Consider the following 20,307-nt stretch of genomic DNA (forward strand, 5'->3'; position numbering starts at 1 on the left):
TTGAAAGAATCTGGCTTCTATTTGCGTCATTGTACCTTTAAGAGATGGATATTTTGGTATTTTTGAATATGTGAATACCTGTTGAGATCTGCATTGCACAAGACCAATCTTTCTTGGAATTCAGTAAAATACTTTTCTTATTTTGTCATTTGTCATTGTAATTATTTGCATCTTTAGGACGGGGAAAGTAATTTATATAATATTAGATGTTTACCAAACATTGTGAGGCAGTTGGAGAGTTACTTTAGTTAAGAGATATTGGCCTTGCTCTGGTGTGTGGGGCCCCTCGTTCAATCCTAACTCCCACCGTGGGGGCTTAGTAGTGAAGAAACACCATGTGTGTGGCTTTAGTTTCCTCCTACTCTCTATATTCCACTATTATTCTTTATCTCATTAGCAATATTTCCCTTAGTCTCGGTGCATTCCAAACAGCGCGCCTGTTCTCAGGTATATCAGCAGGAGTTTGGAGCTTCGTTAGATCAGTATCCCGATTTTACTGTATTTTTTACGGACGGTTCTAAGGATGGGGATTCTGTTGACTGTGCCTTTGTTACCGACGAGGGCAGCTCAGAATTCAGTTTACATCGCCTGAGTTCCATTTTTACTGCCGAATTACATGCCGTTAAGCTTGCCCTTGACCATGCTTTCACGCTTTCGCTACGTCGCGTGCTGGTTTGCGCCGACTCTCGGAGCGTTCTCGTTAACCTACAGAATTGTCTTTAGCCGAAATGCCCTTGTTCTAGACATTCTTGTGAGATGCCATCAGCTACAGCAATAGGACTGTGTCGTCGTTGTCTACTGGGTGCCGGGTCATGTCGGCATTCCGGGGAAAAAACGCGCAGACACAGCTGCCAAGAACGCCGCCTTGGCCGTGGTTGCCTTGGAGCACAATCTTCCTTGCTCCGATCTCTGTAGCCATTTTAACATCGTGCTGCGCTCTCACTGGCAAGCAGATTGGTACCAGGCGGTGAGAATAAACTTCACGTTGCGAAGCCACTTCTTGGGGACTGGCAGACGTCCTCGCAGCCTAAACGTCGAGATGAAGTGCTCCTGACGCGTTTGCGTATCGGCCACTCTCAACTGACGCATTGCTACTTGCTGCGGAGATTGAATCGTCCGTATTGTGAAGTGTTATATTGTCCCGCTGAGTATGCAGCACATTCTTGTTGAATGTCCTGAATACTCCGATCTCAGAGAACGTTTTGGACAGCCTTGTCTACTCACCCGTGCCTTGGTGGATAATAGTGATGTTGTTAGCCGGGTACTTAAGTTCATTTCTCATTCTTGGGTTGCCCACGTTCTCTGAGCTGTTTTAGTTTGTTGTGCTTGTTTTATTGCTGCTAAATTTTTATATTTTTTCTCAGTTTTTAGTGTTGTTTTCTATATATTGTTAATGTTATATATTTTATCTTATTTATTCTTTTATTTTGTACTTTTGCTTTTGTTTTTCTTTTCTTCTTTCCATTTAGTAGCACTTTTGTTCATTTGAACCCTATTCGTTTTAGCCGGTTCTTCTTTTAGTGTTGCAGTCCTGAGCAACCGTGTAAATCGTAACGGGGACATATAGTCTCGATACTGAGGTCCCAATTGTCCTCCTACTCACTCACTCACTTAAAAAAAAAATATTTCTGTACTTTACTTTCTTTTGTCTTAATTTTATGTTACATCAACTAATTTGCATTTTCTTTTCTGACCAAACTACATGATTTACACTGAATAAAATTAGTGTAATTCAAAATTAATTCACGTATCTTAACTGCGACCATGTTGGAGGGACAGTTTAATTATAATGTAATTTAGCAAAAGAAAAAGTTGTATTATTTATTAGTGTAGAACTAGATTCAGTAGTTAATAGTGTACATTTTGCATTGGTTTAATTTTATTAGGCAATGAAGCTTCAAAGAACCCCTGCAAACAGAACAGCACAGATTAACGTGAATTTCTACAGTGAACTAATAAATAGTCTCCAGAATATAGGTTGGTCCCGTGTGTCCTTTATTAATGATGATTTGTCCGAAGTTCATCTCACGACTACAGATGGAAGTAATAGAGAACATATACTTCAAGTAATATGTGGTCCTCATTTTCCTTCAGAGCGACCACAGTGGATAGTGGATTTCCCACTAGAGTTAAATTTTTCTTGGAATAAGGTAAGTGGTAAATAAATAGAAGTTATATTGCAACATGACTATTAAACTAACTAAATTTACGGCACAAGAAAGAAAATTCCATCATTGAACTTTATTCATTGACAACCCTGTTACAACTAGTTGTTAAGGGGAAAAGTGGAGCACTGCCTTCATTGATTGCGTAAGATTTTTCCTGAAGAGTTTCAACTCTTACTCTGTGATCTTGTTTACCAAGTTAAGTCATTTGGCCCAAAAGTTCTAAAGTTGTAAAAGACTTAAAATTTACCTTGTCAGTCCTAGTCTTCACAGCTTAATTTTGTTCTATATTTCGGTTAGCGCTGTAGGCATGTTCCCTAGCCATCTTTCATGTAAGCTGCTACGCTATAGTTTCACTTTATTATTGTTAGTTCCTAATCATGTAAAAGAAAAGATAGGCCCAAGTATTCTGACAAACACTAGCTTTTGTGAATACTAACGACAAGAATTAAAATTCAGATCACTGTCTTAAGAATTACGACTGTATCCCGACAACTATTTTCAAGAAAAAATAAATAATTAGCTTACTTTAAAAAAACGATAGGCACACATTAGAAGTAAAAACACAAACAATAAGAGATCCAAGAACACAGACACGTACGCAGGAATTTAGTTCGGAAGGGGGAAGTCCAAAGCTTTCGGAGGTTCAAATTCAATATGAGGATAAATTATATTAAAATTTGTGTAAAGTCACCCCTAAAATTACATTAAACTTACGGAAAAGTCATTATTTCGGGAGGGGAATGGACCCCCAGAGCCCTTCTCTTGCGTCCGTCCCTGCACACACACACACACACACACACAAAAAAAAAAGTATTAGAGTGATTAGTGAAAAGTGCTTAAAACAACAAAAGAAGATTCTACTCACTGCGGAAGGCAATAACTTTTTGTAAAACATTCACAAGAGACTTTAAAGGCGACGCCAACAATCGTGTCTTTGCCTCACCCACATTTTTTTCCCGATAACTGCGGGCGCCACCCGCGGTGCAAATCTAACAACGTTTCCTTTGTTTCCAGCTTCGTTACCAAGCCTTAAATGCAGTGTTTAGATGGTTTATGTCAACTAACGAAACGTTCTAAAAACAGTCGCTGATATATTTTAAAGTAACTACTTATCCAACACTGTTTTTCAAGAAACACGCGTTTTTCCTCAGAATATCGATACATCTTCAGAATCAAACACCGGAAGAAGCAAGTCACACGGAACACCACGAATAATAAGTTAGTATACACTGAAACAAGAAACCTACACACAGCTCGCGGAACCTCATTGTTGCTACATTTCACAGATTTACAATGCTGCCACGTCGACGAGTTACGTGAGACATCCGCCTTGAAATCCAGACAGTCACGCACAATACTCTGGCAGCAACATTCACAAACATGTAGCGCAGTGTTGAACTATGTATACAGGTTGGGGGAGGTCACTTCCAGCACCTCTTGTAACGTACCTTCATTTCTCAACCATAAACGTATGTCATGTACAAATTTGGTTTCATATCCTCCTTTATTAAGATTTTTATAATTCTTTTCCCAGGGCCCCTTACGAGTGAGACGCTCTGTATGAAAGAGCAGATATTGCTACCTTTGGTGCGTTGTGAAGTTATAATTTACTGCAGTAATTCAGAAACCTCACTGTTTTCTTTTTCTAGCAGGTCTTTTTCAGAATTACTTCTTAAGGTCTTCATATTCCCAGTTTTTTGTTTTGTATATAGAAGAAGAATAACTTCAGCAGTTAAAGAGAAAATTAAGTAGATTAGTACGTCTAATTTCTTCTAAGAATTGATAAACTGTACACAAAACACTTTAATATGAACGCATCTTAGCCGTCATATTTCTTTTCTTGAAACAATGTTTTCATATCCATTAACATTGGACTAGATGCATGTTTCCTGAAGTTTACTAACAGGAAACATTTTCAAGATGAAATGTTTTAGTTTAACGTCCTATGTTATGTCCTTTAGGCTAAAGGTGACAGATGATAAATGAAAATGAATGATTGTGAAATTATTATTATTTTGCGCTTTCCACCGAGAATCGAACCAGGGGCCACATGCATCAAAGCCACACGCGCTAGTCACTAGGCCAGGGAAGAGGGCTTGTACTAATTCGTGGTTGTGGAAATTTTGGTGCAGTAACATAGCAGCGCAGTGCTGTAACGATATAAAATTTTCTTATTTGTTATAATTTATTATGTAATTCCATTGCTTGTCTAGGCTATCTTATTCAGGTTTGATTAGGATTCTCTTTTCTAATGAAGGAGGATTCGTAATGTTGTCTTCTAATAAGCGAGGAAGTTCAGTACGAAATTCTTGTTTTGTTTTATAGTATGCTTAGATTCTATTTGGTGTTTTGATAGTCCTGAAACCGTTTGATTGTTGTCCTCTTGTCCTAATATAAGCTTCTATTTTAGTTCAGATATATTTGTCATACCTATTTAGATTTGGTCACAAGTACACACTATCAGTTTACTTTTGGATCTTTGTGGTAACTTTTGTATCCTGTATCCTGTTAAAATTTGTTTACGTATTTTTTGGTAGTTTGAAGGCCACCCTAAAAGCATATTTTTGCAATTTTTTTTTTCATTCTGGAAGTAAGTCCAGTTTTGTTATTTTGGAGTTCTTATGTTTTTTTGGTATATATATATATATATATATATATATATATATATATATATAATATGAAAGTAAAAATGTTTTAGAGCTTTTTCTTTCGATTTTCTCTAACGAGTGTTTATTGTAACCATTTTAGACACCAATTTTATAAATGAAGTCCAGTTAACTGTCAACTTCCTGGTTTAGTGGTATAATTTTGTAAACTGTAAGAAAGTACAGTTTTGGTACAGTATGACAGGTATTTTTTTTTTTCCGAGACTTGTCAGTTATTTCTGTTTATTGTAGTTGTTGAAATCGCTAAATAATGAAGGAATAGGTTTATATATATATATATTCATTCTCCAAATTTTATGAAACACGGTGTATGTTTTGGTTGAGATTAGAAACTTACTCTTACTCTCTGGAATTAAAATTAGTCAAATAAAAGTAGATGAAACCATCCTATTGTATGAAACCATGTTATCCATAGTTTTTCTTAACGTTACCCGATTTTCGTGATACATTGCGAATATTTTCCTTCAGGGTTCTCAATGATGCGTATGGCTTTTGGTTAGCATCCAAGACAATAGGGATACTCACCCTAATGTTAAGATTATATTTCTGATGAACTTTCTTTCAAAAAGGAATATGCTTTTGGTGAAACAAGATGTGTGTTCTCTTTGGAAGTTTATGAATATTCTTATTGAGTGGGATTAAAAATTAGCAAAGAGGAAGGCGATGAAAAATCTCCAATTTAAGAAAGAAAGAAAGACAAAAACTCATTTAGCAATGCACAGCATCGCTAGTATTACCTTCCCATTGCCACTTATCTACTCAGAACTCGTGTTTTCTCGTGTGTTTTGAAACAGAGATTGATCTCCTACTCGTTTTTCCGTCAAAATATTCAAAACTAGCGTTCGGCTAGCTGAGGACTTCATGCCGATACCACCTTGTTTGTTTGCCTACTGCCTCGCACCTCTTATCTCAGTTTTTAAAAGTCTTACCAAATTTCATGTCTCAAACCTTAAAGGATTTCGAGATATGGTCATCCTGTTATAACAGTTGTAGCCCTGCCCTTTTTTCTTTCCTATCAAAAAACTGTGAAACACATGTCTAATTATTTCAAGTTAGAAGTCCATATTCCATATTTCATGTCTCTAGTTTTCAGAGATTCAGACACTTTACTAAATAATTATCATCCACATCACCTCCCTCCTTCTGATTTCCAAAAGTCCTAACTTAATGGTACCTTACATTACAATTCCTATGCACTGACACAGTGTCGGACTGGGCAGGGTGGAGAGGTGGAGATCTCCGCCTGCACCCAACCCTTATGGCGCCCTTTTGTCACAACAAAAGAGGCTTAGTTGTATTCATCTCAAGAAAATTTTAGTTAATATTTCCATTATTGTCTTTATATTCCGTTTTTGCTCACATCCGCTAAACGCAGTGACGACATCGCTTCGCTTCTGAATTCCAACTTAGTAACGTCCTCAAGAAGGAAGCAGAAGAAAAGCGTCGCGTTGTTCAGCGAATAATTATATTGTTTTGTTCATTGGCCGTCACGGCATTGCCTGTCGTCGTAAAATTGAAAGTGCCTACTGTCTCTCTGACAGAAGTGTAAACCATGGGAACTTCTTAGAGTTAGTTAAGAACTGTTAATTGCTGAGTATGATCCGGTGTTAAAGAAGCATGTTTCAATTGTCCACACAACATAGTCAAAAACGAAAAGAGAAAATGAACAAAGGCAAAGAGCACTCTTTAGGACACGGTTCCTTAATTATATTTCTTTCAAAATCTTTTGTTAATAAGGTGATAGTTATACTAGGAAAACATTTTCAGAAAACTATTATTAGTAAAGTTCTTTCTGCTGAAATTTATAGTTTGCAAATACATTCCACTCAAGATGTGACAATTCTAGATCAACTATGCTTAGTTTTACGATACACATTCAAAACTTTTGTTTGTGAAAGCTTAGTTAAGCTAATTAGCCTTCACAAGACCACAAGAGAAGAATGCTGGAAGTTATAGAATAAAAGCTCAGCAGTATTGGACTATCTATTGACAAGCTTTTCCTTTGACGGGGCAGCTAATATGAAGGGCAAATACAATGGTTTGTGCAAACCTTACTAAAATAGGAGAGTCCTAGAGTGATGTATTTTTATGGTATGTCACATGTTCTTAACCTTCTCACTGATGCAACACTGTGCTCCAAAATTTATTTGGATTAGTTCAGTCTACAGGAACTTTCATTCGCGATTCACATTTGCGAATGTCGATTTGGATGGAAACAGTTAAAAGGAGTGTACAGGTCACGATAAAGTTAAATAGCTTCAGAATCTTGAAGTAACACGATTATGGGCTTAACATAAGTCTCTTTCAGCTGTGTTCTGTAGGAACGAATATTTTGGTTATGATATCAAGAAGTACAGTTTAATAATCATTGTACTGCAGGAAATAAGTACATCCAATGGCTTTGATGGAAATATTAAGGCCACAGCAAGAAGTTTACGAAACAAATGGTTGAAATCCGAAACTCTAATGACAGCAGCTCTTTACATATAGCTATTTGAGCTTACAATACCAACTTCAAATTATCTACAGTCCCCAAACATGGACTCCTCCCCTTAATGCTCCTTAACACTGAGTATGTCCACTCTTTTCCTGTGAATATGTCCCGATGTTGTTATAAGAAAATAGCAGAAAACTCAAGAAATCTTAAACGATTACTCATGCTATGAAATTTAAAATAGTCATACAATTGTACCTAGTGGTATTGTTTTCCTTCTGCTTGTGTTGAAATAGGTAGGCTCCCGATAGTTTATCTGTCCTACATTCATATTTTTGTTGGCTGGAATTATATTATTATTCTGTGCTATGCAACATTTATCGTATTTCGTCCTAGTCGTTTTGTGTGTAACTGTGTATGCTTAATGATGTGAACGAATTAAAAGGGCATTTTGAAAGCAAAAATCTTCACATTAATTTATCCATGAGGCGCCCCTTTGTTTCCATTTCCGCCTAGCTCTGACGGTTCCAGTCCGACACTGCATTGACAAGATTTCAAGTTTGTAGCGTAATCGATTTGGCCTGGGCGTTGCTTAGTAACCCAGTCAGGACTTCTTGTGTCATTCATGTAGAAAAGAAAATGTCCGTATCTCCTGATCTAGAAAGGGTAGAGATATGAAATTTGGTACATGGACTTCCCATTTAAAAGAAATAGACCCATGTTTCATTTTTTTATAAGAAAGAAAAACGTGAAGGAAAAACACCCCTATTTCCCCTCCGTTTCCGTCAAATTTCCAAATAATCCTTCCTTAGTGGTACCTTACGTCACAAATACTATGCACTGTCAATATTTCAAGTTTGTAGCTTAAGCGGTTTGAACTGGGCGTTGATCAATTTGTCAGCCAGCATTTCTTTTATATAGAGACATGGCAGATAGTTACAAGTATCACATAACCAATCAATCAAACAGCCACCTTTTTGATTTTCTAGTAGTCATTTCTTTTTCTTTTCCTGTTTATATACTCCGACAATAAATCGTTTGTAACTTGTAACCAGTACTTTAACTTACATTTTCCTTTTCCTTTTTCTCTAGGACATTTTCCTTTTCTTTTACAATATTTTGTGATTATTAGTTTAAAAGTATTTCCCTCCTATATAAACTTTGTGTCACTATTTGGTATTAAAATTGTACCATTGCAATTTATTGCTTCTGTAAAGCTAATTTTTATTCGTCTAACAATATATTTCGATCAGTCTGATCTTTCTCTTCCCGGATGTGATAACTAAACACTTGAACACAATAATGCTGTTAATTTGTCGTCGTTCTAGCCTTATGCATCTTGTAAAAAAGAAAACAAAATTCTGCATCCTACGTTAATATCCAAAGAAAGCTGTCTCCAATTACAACATTCCGATTTCCAAAACGTTTCGAAAAACAGTCACATAGGAGCTGGTACAGATTTAGGAGGACAGAATCAACTCAAGTTTTCTTGCTCGCCGGGCCTAAGATAGAACAGCGGAAGTTATGTATTGATGCCCAAATAGTGAACAAGGGCTTCGTGACAAGAGGTCTGGAGAACCACGTCCCAGGAAGAAAAAGGAGCTTCTTACTTCAAGTAGCAGAAAAGATAAATTTTTGAAACTTCAGCTTCCATCTGAAATGTTTTATTTATTTGTTTATAAAATATTTTATTTTTTAAAGAAAATCACATTTTGAAAGTTGGTCCAAAAATTGTACCATAAAAATATTACCCAATTATTTTCTGTAACTACTGGGCTATTGTGCACTTCTAGGTGATCTTTTTAGTAACTTTTACATCTTGTAAAGAAAAGTCACTTCTCAAACCGTGATTTCTGCTTTTCATAATTGTTCGCACTAACATCTTCTGTAAGTGATGGGGTTAAAATTTAATGTGTCTTTAGTTCACATAAGTCTTCCGGATATTTTTTTAAACAAAAGGAATAATAATAATAATAATTAATAAATAAACGAATTAGATATTACTCATTACCATTAAGAAGGTCTGATACACATTTTAAAGCTGAAATGATATCGACCAAAGATATTCTCAAACGCTACCTGAAGATCATGTGACCTGTTCTTTTGAGCTTTGCCAACGACTCCTCATGCAAAATGAAGCTCATCCTGACGTTTAGACTACAATTTTGAGTGCCAGTGTGAAGTCTTTCTTAGTGTAATGGCGTATAAACAGGCACAATTGTGTGTGTTTACTGGAGCACTGTAAACCCATATGACATTACCACCGAAGATTTAAACACTCCTAAATGTGCTTGGGGTGGTGTTTTGGATGAAAGGTCCGAAAACCATTCTTTTTTAAAGCATAACCAATAACTTGCAATGTTTCAAGGGATGGTTATTCCAGAAATTCAAAAAGTCTTCGTTTTAGTGACATGCGGCTCATATGGTAACACGACGAAGCATATTTTCGAGAAGAGGTGCACTTCTATAAAATTAATTCAATTGAATGAATGGCGGTTCCAAAGTCATGCGACCTCATACATTTTTTTTTCTTTTTCGTTTTAAGTTATAGTGAAAGTAAGTTTACGCTTAGAAACCACGTGACCTGAATCTTGTGCACGAGTTAGTCGAACATCCATTTTCAAAGTTTGATAATAATTGTGTATCGATAATCATGGTGTATACGAGGGCTGACAATAAAGTAATGAGAATTGATGGAAAAAACAACTTTACTTACATTTTTAACTAACCACAATGTGATCACCTTCAAAGTACTCCCCTTGTGCCTGCACACACTTACTCCATCGACGTTTCCATTGTTGGTAGCATCTCTGGAAGTCATCTTTTGGGATGCCTGCCAAAACGTGTGTTACAGCTGTTTGAATGTCTGTTTCTGCTTCAAAATGGTGTCCTTTAAGAACTGCTTTCACCTGTGGGAACATAAAAGAGATCACACGGGGCGATGTCCGGTGAATAAGGAGGGTGTGGTAGCACTGTAATGGATTTTGATGCCAAATACTGCCGAACAGACAATGCATCCTTCGGTCATCTTTTTGTTGCTGTATGAGATTTTTCGAAGCCAGTTTGGCACACACACTTTTCGCATTCCCAAATTTTCAGTTAATATCAGACGCACTGTTTTTCGATTCATGTTCAGTTCATTCGGAATCATTTTCACGGTTAATCGTCCATCCGCTCGCACAAGTTCCCTCACCCTGTCTGTGTTCTCTTCCGTTCGTGTTGTTGTGGGTCGCCCGCTGCGGTGTCCATCTTCGATTTTTGTTCTGCCTTCCGCAAATATTTTGTGCCAACGATATATCTGTTGCATTGATAACACGTCATTTCCAAAGGCCTGCTGAAGCTTCCGGTATGTTACCACGGCAGCCTCACCAAGTTTCACACAGGAGATTGCGTAGCGCTGCTGAATATTACGTGCTTCCATTGTTCTGACGGAAGTCCAACACACGACCCCACTCTTCAACTTCTAACTCCACAATGAATAATATTTCGTGAGTACCACGTGCTGTACTAGTGGAGCAGGCCCAAGGTCACACGCTGGCGGCGGTTTCAGTCTGCAGGGTTGCCAGCATCAGCTGAAAAAAAATCTCATTACTTTATTGTCGAGCCTCGTATTTCAAATAAACGTTGCAAAGAATGTACAATAAAAGATAAAATTTTTATTTACTTTTTGTTTTTGGGTAAAGCGATTCTCTGGCACTGTATGCTACATGATATTTTTTTTAGCTATTTGTAGAAAAGAGAGAGAGAAAGAAAGAGCGCACAAATACGCGCACGCGCGCACGAGGTTAGGTGTCTGTCTAGTGAAAGAACGTTGCCATTATACACTTCTACATAAAAATAAGAGGAAAGTAAAATACATGAGAGACCCATTAGAAGAATGACCAAATATCGGCTGTACGGGAAAAGAAAGACCGTTTCATAGGAATTTCCTTGAAAAGTCTGACAAGTTTTTTGTCAGATCTTGTAGGAATCCTGCCAAGCAAATGTTGAGAACTTAAATACATCAACTCAGTGATTTTTCGTAATAGCGTAGGAATTATCATGTATTACACTTGAATAATCGTGGATTTTGGATAGTTTATTTATTGCACTTATACCTGGCTGAACGTTACATATAAATTATATATATATATATATGTATGGTCACAATTTTTAGTCATGTTTCAAACATTTTTCTCAGTTTTCCAAAGTTTAGTATAAGTTAAAGTCACCTTTTTAAAATCATTGAATTCAATCACAGAAATCGTAGGAAAATTATTAAAATAATGTAACTATATTTCTTTAGGAAAGTTAAAAAAAAAAAAAAAAAAAAAAAGTAATTTTTGGATTACGAACTGAAAAGTGCTAATTTGTATTTGACCCAAAGAGAACTTACGTATTTTTGAAGCAATTGGTTTATGAACACTTCTCCAATTTATAAGTGCACAAGTAAAATTTTCTGAGTCCCTTAAAGTTGTAACTTTGGCAACAACGCATTCTGAGAGGAGGAGGAGAAGGAATGAAGAAAGAAACAAGACTTCCGAACACAGCTCACAGTTTGCTGTTTGGAATTCTCAGTTCCTCTTGGGTCACTTCATATAATGATGCTTCTAGGACAAAACAGTACCTTAGCATTAATGAGAAAACTTTTTAAAAGAAAACACACACACTTCTCGACGAAAAACAAAGGTCGTCATAAAAAGAAGGGTTGTCAAGGAGTTCGTTATATATCAATACAACTGAAGGAGCGCTCAGTAGTTGTTGCGATAGCCATGCGTGTTAAGTAGTCTATTTTTGTGTTGATGCAATACTTTTAAACCATGTTCAAATCTTACTCTATGCATTTATTTATTTTTTTTTTTATTTCGTGATTTTTCAGTTATTCTTGCCGTACGCTTTTATAGTATATGTATTACACGGAGGTGATGGACAACTTTCTAATTTATCCAAAAATAAGAATGTGTACAGGCGTAAAACCTTTTCTACAGTGGTCCAAGTGAGGCGGTATGCTATACCGCCTCTGGTTTTTCAGTGATCAAGACATACCATCACTGGAAAGTGGATGCTAATATACTTTTAATAAATACATTTTTATACACAGTAATAGCTTGCACGTTAAAAATTTTATTTCTTATGTACAATTTCGAAGTTGCCAGCATCGCCATTTTTGTTTTGTTTCTACAAAGTGAGGTGCCTACAAAGAAGTTCACCAATTGCTCTTACGCAAGAACTTGAGTTAGTTACGTTGGTTGCAGATGAGGGTTGCATGATAAAAAGGAATAAATCATGGATCCAATCCAAACAAAAAGTAGTGTATTAGGCGACTCACTTATACTGAAATCGAAAAGTATTGTTGAGTTCGTCGGGACTTCTTTTGTGCCTATAATGATAAAGAAATACATAACTGAGTCCGGTATTTACGAGGAAAAAAAAATATATTTCATACAATCAAAAATCTGTTTTTTTCATTAAAAAGTATTTTTGCGTCTTTATAATAATTCGCTAAAACTGTCAATACGTGTGCTTGAGTGTATCCCTGATATTTAGATCTATGTGGCGATTGCTTTTAATTCAATCTGATATTGTTAGTTAATAGAACTTAAATATTTTCAATATGGAAAAGTTTTTAGTAAAAATAAGAAAGCAATTCTCTTACGCGCTTCCCCAATAAATTCATTGATCAGGAAGTTAATCCTCATGACATGAATTTTCTGATTACCCAACAAAACCGCAATGGAAGACCAAATTTCAAGAACATGCATGGCTGACAGAATAATGGTGGATTTGGCAGTTCTATATGTGCAAGTGCGAAGGGAAATTTGAGTGCATTCAAGTCTGAAAATTTGAGCATGGGCGGATTTAGTGCTTGTCTGCTGTGGAGGGTGTGGACTTTCTGGGAGTCTGGAATACCCCTCAGTCGAGTGAGAGTCCAGGAGTTGTCCCGCGAGAAAAACTCGGTTTTTGAGCATTCATGTATAATTCGTTATAAAATAACATAAAGGAGTTTTTTTTTTATTTTTCTTAGAGAGTTGGGGCAGGGGAAAAGCCTCTCCATGCTCCCTTTCCCCGTAACTATGGAGAAGCTCTCTCATGCTTTTGAGTCATTATGTAAATAGAAATGCAATCTTCTAGGCAGGCAGGATTTCGTAAAGAAGGGATCTGTAACATGAAATACTGTGTCATCACACACCAGGGGCTCGATCATTCTAAACTATTGTACTGGCAACATATATTGGTTCGTTTAGCCAGGATTTCATAATATAGGAGGGAGGGTGGCTAGTGAAATGAAATGCTGTGGTTATCACATCAGGAGCTCGAGCAATCTAAAGTATTTTACTAGTAACATATATTGGTTTGTTAGGACAATAAAATGAGGATATGTTAGTAAGTATTTTAATAACAAACTATGAAGAAATCTCGAATAAAAGAATAAAAAAAAAGCATTGAAAAAGATTTTACAATATTTACGTTTCTTCTTTCGTTCATTCAAATATAACAATTTTCTTTTCATTATGACTCAAACTATTATAAAAAGTACGTATCCAATAATGTCTTGTAAAATATTTTACAATATCTGCGTTCCTTTCTCTGTTGAATTAAATGTTAAGAGAACTTTCTTTCCACATTTCTTTCCCAGTATTTCATCAACTACTGTCTGTTCCAAATGACAGGTTAAAGAAGCAGTAGAAACTGTTTCTGAAATAACATGTTTGATACTGCAGAGAAGCGAGTTAAAAAATTATGATTTAAAATGTCCACACTGTTACAGAATGACACTATGCTTTTGAAAGCTTGTATTGCAAGTAATACAAATCTCCTCATAAGAAAGAGTAATCAAAAGCTCGCTGTAGTTTTTTTTTTTTTTAATTTTTAACGCTGGTTCTTCTTTTTCTCGTTTCTTTTTGCTTCATCCTTCCTTATTTTTTTCATTTCTGGTTTCGAAGGGGGGCCGGACTCCCTTGACTACGTGCCTGTTCTAGGCAACATACCTTCACTGTATTTCAAGACTTAGATAGCCGATATGCCGAGTCAAAATTGTAATAAAACATACTTCCTCTGTTTTTTTCCACTTCGAACACTGCTTTTCTATATATCCCAATGTGATTTCTCCTTAGTGCAAATCACTTCTAGCATCGATCCATAAGATTTTCGTAAACCTCTAAATAAATCAGGAGTTCTAGTATTCAGGAAATCACTATCAGACCTAATACTTCCTTCCTTACTACCAGAACACAGTTCATATTATTATTATTATTATTATTATTATTATTATTATTATTATTATTATTATTATTATTATTATTATTATTATTATTATTATTACATAATTAATTAATTAATTAATTAGGGAATAGAAAAAAGTTTGAGGGTACTAAATTTGGTGAGACATTTTATTTCTTCCCAGTTTGTTGTTACACCTATGGACTTTATGTTAACTTGGTGTATCAGAACCATTTTAGATAAGTTTTCACGACGATCTCACATTTTTTCACTTAAATGTCCTAATAGCTCTCAATAGCATCACCATTTGCTAGAGGCTATCTAACAAGAATGCACTCAGTTTCATAAAACATTGGCCATCACCTTACTCAGCACAATGCCGCATGATATTTTGGGAGAGGAGATGATGTGTGCTCTCTATTGTTTTTAAATCGGCTTTGTTTCAGTTCAAAGTAGTGGATGTAAGCCATACATTGAATTAGGATTTTTTTGTAAAACTTGGTTGTATTTTCTTTATAAAGATAAATGATGTGCTCAAAAGTGAGGTCTCTTTCACGTTTTCCTAGAAATCAAAATGAGTTAAGGCCATACTGCGACACTATTTGGTATATTTTAGATCCTGCGTAGGGCGATGTTTCAACTTCGGGGAAAAAGTACACCTAGAAAGAACACTGAACTCGCTGCAGACTGTGGTCAGTATTCAGATTTGGAAACCTGTCTCTTCAATACTTTTCTCATGCTCTGCCATATATTTGTATCTTCAAGACTTTATCAGAGGATGGTGTAACTTCTTATACAAAATGCCTATAATTTCTATAGCGCACCAAAGATTTTCATTCTGCAATACTGTCAGGGATAACATCAATGTTTTCTGGGTTAGTTTTATTGAAGGTGCACCGCAGCAAAGTTCATTAACAATGAAACTTTGACCTTTTAGAAATCTACAACTCAAAATCTCACAGTAGCATTAGAAGTTGCACGGTTCCTCAACAATTGACAGATGTCAAGATGGACTTTTGAGGTGATATCCTTCTAGCAATCGGCCTCGGTTTTCTCTTCCTGTTCCTTGGTCGAGCCTATTCACAAGTCCATTCTGTGTGTGGGGTTCGGAACTTAAATTGTGTGGACAGTGTGGGAATTACAAGAGGGATAAGGGGAAATACCCTTTGGTAATAGTGAATGTATGCTATAACCAATGGGGATTTCCCCCTTAACCCCCTTGTAATTCGCACACTGTCTACTCACATTGAGACAAAGCGTAAAGAACATTTTTACACAACGACTGTGGTAACCACTCTTGATTCAATATATTTACGGAATAGGTTACTAGTTAACCTGGAACATTGAAAGGTTTTACAACTGATTTGAACATTTTTATTGTTTTATGCATTATAAACATATCTTAAATTAATATTTTATTTATAGTTACGAATGGCTACTTTATTAGTTAAAGCAAAAAAAAAAAAAAAGTTGACTCGAGCGGGAATCGAACCCAGGACTCTTTGCACATGAGTCTTAGTTGCTCCTCACTTTGCCACGACGTCGCTTGATACATTGATGCATCGTATCATTTATGTGGCGAGTTGGAAACTTTAAGACGCTTTTTCTCCGCTATTTCTGGCTATTGTGCTCCCCATTTTGTAATATTAACACTTTAAATGAGAACTTCTACCTCGCGAAAAATGGCCCCGAAGTTCATTTACAAAATATGTTTTCCTTTGTAAGATGGAACTTGTTCTTCACACGCTGAATCCATACGAAAGTTTTCTCGATCTATTACAGTTTTTGATCCAAGGGGAACACAATTGAAATTGAAAGTTATATAAATTTCTAAAGCTTCCAGTTTTTCTATAAAGGTAAGTAGGAAAATTAGAGCTTATTTCTACGATACTGAGTCTACATACTCGAATCAAGTTTGTTTTAATTCGAATTGATCTGTTGCCATGTAGGAGGTAGCGATTGCTGTTTAACTATACCAAGTACTATATTGTAATGTTAAGGAGTAAGTTTATTATTATTATTATTATTATTATTATTATTATTATTATTATTATTATTATTATTATTATTATTACTGTCTTTTTGTAAAAAGTATCACAAAAAATAATCTCACCTACATCATTGGCCCTACAATTTAATTTTGCTCCGAACCCCGCAGACAGAATAAACTTGGGAATAAACATGACCAAGAAACAGGAGAAAATCGAGTTGTTATTGGGTACCTCAACTAGAAGTATAGCACCTCAAAAATCCATTTTGATATGTGTCAATCGTTGAAGAACCGCGCAACCTCTAATGCTACTGTAAGATTTTGAGTTGCAGATTTCTAAAAGGTCAAAGGTTCATTGTCAAAGGTTCATTGAACTTCGCTGCGGTGCACCTTCAATAAAACTAACCCAGAAAACATTGATGTTATCCATGACATAGTATTGCAGAATAAAAACCTTTGGTATGCTATAGAAATTACAGGTATTTTGTATAAGAAGTTACATCATCATCTGATGAAGTCTTGAAGATACAAATATGTGGAAGAGCATGAGGAAAATATTGAGGAGACAGGTTCCCAAATCTGAATGCTGAGCGAGTTCAGTGTTCTTTTCCTCGAAGTTGAAACATCGGGCTGCACAGGATCTAAGATATATCAAATAATGTCCCAGTATGACCTCAACTTATTTTGATTTTTCCTCAGACAAACTTTTCTATAGGAAAACGTGAAAGAGACCTCACTTTTGAGCACATCATTTATCTTTATAAAGCGGATACAACCAAGTTTTAGAAAAAAAATCCTAATTCAATGTATGGCTTACATTCACTACTATGTAGTGATGTCAACCGGCTCGGCTCGGTTTGGTTCAGCTGAGCCAACAGCTCAAGCCGGTTCGATTGGAATGAGCCATTCGCTCGGTTCAGGTGAGCCATCTGCTCGAACCGACTCGGTCGCGGAGCTACCATCTCGGTTAAGTTCGGCTCAGATGAGCCATCAGCTCGAGCCTGCTCGGTTACAATGAGCCATAGGCTCGGCTCAGGTGACCCATCGCTCCGACTCCGGTGAGTCATTAGCTCAGGTGACCCATCGCTCCGACTCCGGTGAGTCATTAGCTCAGGTGACCCATCGGTTCGAGCTGGCTCGGTTGAGATGAGTCATCTGCTCGGTTTAGCTCGGTCGGGATGGGCCACCGGCTCGAGTCGGTTCGGTTGCGATGAGCTATCCGCTCGGTTCTACTTGGCTCAGATGAGCCCCACCCTCTCGAGTCGGCTCGGTTGAGGTGCGCCATCGGCTCGGTAGTCGTGATATGTGAACGGTCTTTCTACGCTTATCTCTGTGGTGAACAAGCCGTGAGCCGACCCATTTAAACCACTTGCACAATTAGAGTCGGCACGTTTCATTCAACGCTTTCAAATGGATCGAGTTTGGTCGCTAGAGGTTGGATCGGATATCGCTTTTATGGAAGTGACTGTATGTCCGGCTTAGTGAATCTTCTTGTATCTGGTCTCTCCTTAAAGAAATCCTTGGTTCGGCTGTGAAGAGGACAGTTACGAAACAAAGTTTTTGTAAAGTCAGGCGTAAATTTCCAACTCGATAAATTTCTTGTATAGTTAACTTGAAGAATTAATGGATTTAAGCAGTGTTTAGTAGTTTTCAAGTGAGTAGGGCCATAGTTTTCATTGGACATTTGAAAAACGAACACTAAAAAGAACGATGTTTTCTTTATTATTATTATTATTATTATTATTATTATTATTATTATTATTATTATTATTATTATTATTATTATTATTATTGAAAATAAAACTTTACAGTTTTTGTTTACAACACCATGTTTCGCACCCATACAGCACCGCAGAATTTTCATTGGAGAAAAGATATTCAAGTGACCACTCACATTTTCTTTACCGTTAATACATACTGCTGTTCTGTTGGAGATATCGGTAAGAGTGTTTAATGAGTATCAATTTGGGCAACAATGACACGCTGAATGTTCTCGTATGCTTCACAGCGTAAGCGTGAGGATTCATGAATTATCGGAAATGAATTTTCTAAAAGGTAGTCCAAACTTTTGAATATACATAGGATAATTTTAAATAGGCCTAACATGGGCACATTAAAAGCAAAGTAATAATATATTTCATTGATACATACATATATATATATATATATATATATATATATATATATAAACGACAGAAACGTGAAATATCTTGTCTACAGTTCAATCTGTTGGTTAAGTTACTTTTGAAATGTGACGCGTTACTTTGTCATCCACTTTTCCTTATATACAGTAACTGACACAAGTTATACTAGGTGATAGTTGTTACTAATATAACTCATAGTAGGTTCGGAAATTGCACGCTATTTGTACCGAAGCTACAATAGCTAGCTACACATTTTGTAGCTCTAGCTGTAGTTGAGCTACATATTTTTTATAGTTTGTAGCGAATTTTGCACTACAGCTACAAATAAATCTTTTCCAGGATACAAAAATATTTTGTAGCTTCAACATTTTCTCACAATTTTTAATAAATTTTTATATGGTGATAGGGAGAATATATGATTGTTTTCTGATTTCTGTCTTCAATTATTTTGCAACAATATTACAAGAAAATTTTCTGAAATAAATTGCGTATTGACGATGGATCAAAAGGAACGAAATGACTCTTACAATGGACCTACATGTCATTCTAGCAGCAAAAGCATATACATTTTTTGAGGGGGAAGGGGTAATATATACACTTTGAAAAGAACAGACAAAAATGCACACTTTACTGTGAAATGTAAATTGACAGACAAAGCTTTTATGTAATACTTTAATCAAACTTCAAGTTCAATTACGCATGTAGATGCCATGACATACAGGGTGTCTCAAAAGTTCCCTGACATGGTAACTGTTATTATCGGAATTACAGCAAAACGTAAGAGGGGAAACTGTATCCAATATAATGTTTTAAATCTAAAGTGAAGGAATTTTTAAAATCCGACGAGTCGTTTGGGCTGTACACTCTTTATGCGCCCAATGTTAAATGAAAATGCAACATTGCCATTTACTTGGACCCACAGCATAAGCGAATGAAGTTACTCTTTGACATGGGATCTGGCAATCGACATTTTAGCGTAAAAGACAGTATCTGTATTCGGAATGAAGATTTATATGCAACCTAATGATAGCAATAAAACTCCTTATGTAACATGTTCAAAGCTATGATTAACAGTTATTTTCTTGAAGAGGGTTTACGGCAGCATAGAAAATTATAAATCCAATTATTATAAGTAGTACCTCTGACAGCCCCGCAGCTATTAGAGAATCAGAACTTATTTCTGTACTAGATAATGTGGGTAACTATACCTTTTCGTGGGGCCGCGGTGGCTCAGTGGTAGAGCGTTCACCTCTAGTGCACGGGGTCTCGGGTTCAAACCCTGCTCCCGCCAAGTGAACTTTGTGGTGGACAAACACCGTGTGCGTGGGTTTTCTCGGGATTATCCCGTTTCCTCCCACTTTCTTCATTCCACCATTTCATTCATTATTCATCATCACCGTCTCCTTTAGCCTAACCGGCATAATAGTGGGACGTAAAACTCAAAGATTTCATTTCATTTTTTATACTTTTTCGTCTATAGAAGGCGGAGGGTGTATGGTATTATCGCAGGAAATATTTGATACATAGGACTTAGATTGTCAGTATTTAGGAGCAACTTTTAAAATAATCAGTTATTCTCTATTCCATCTATACATGTGCAGTTTGTATATAAAAGATGCCGCCTTCTATGTGTGGGGGCTAGTGCCATAAATAAGTCATCGTCCGCGAGAACTTGTGGAAAACACCCCCGATAACTAAATGGCCA

The 20,307-nt window shown here is 36.3% G+C and overlaps 1 protein-coding gene across 4 annotated transcripts in view; it reads left to right on the forward strand.

The window, feature by feature from the left end:
- Positions 1-20,307, forward strand: part of LOC145662546 (E3 ubiquitin-protein ligase FANCL-like) — a 59,323-nt gene that overhangs the window by 20,028 nt on the left and 18,988 nt on the right. For all 4 annotated transcript variants that reach the window (XM_081728223.1, XM_081728221.1, XM_081728224.1 and 1 more), the window contains one exon: positions 1,887-2,150. In XM_081728223.1, the coding sequence (XP_081584349.1) occupies positions 1,887-2,150 (264 nt within the window). The remainder of the gene's footprint in view (positions 1-1,886; positions 2,151-20,307) is intronic.

This window comes from Thermobia domestica, chromosome 10 (assembly GCF_964235325.1).
Source record: "Thermobia domestica chromosome 10, izTheDome1.hap1.1, whole genome shotgun sequence".
Lineage (NCBI taxonomy): Eukaryota > Metazoa > Arthropoda > Insecta > Zygentoma > Lepismatidae > Thermobia > Thermobia domestica.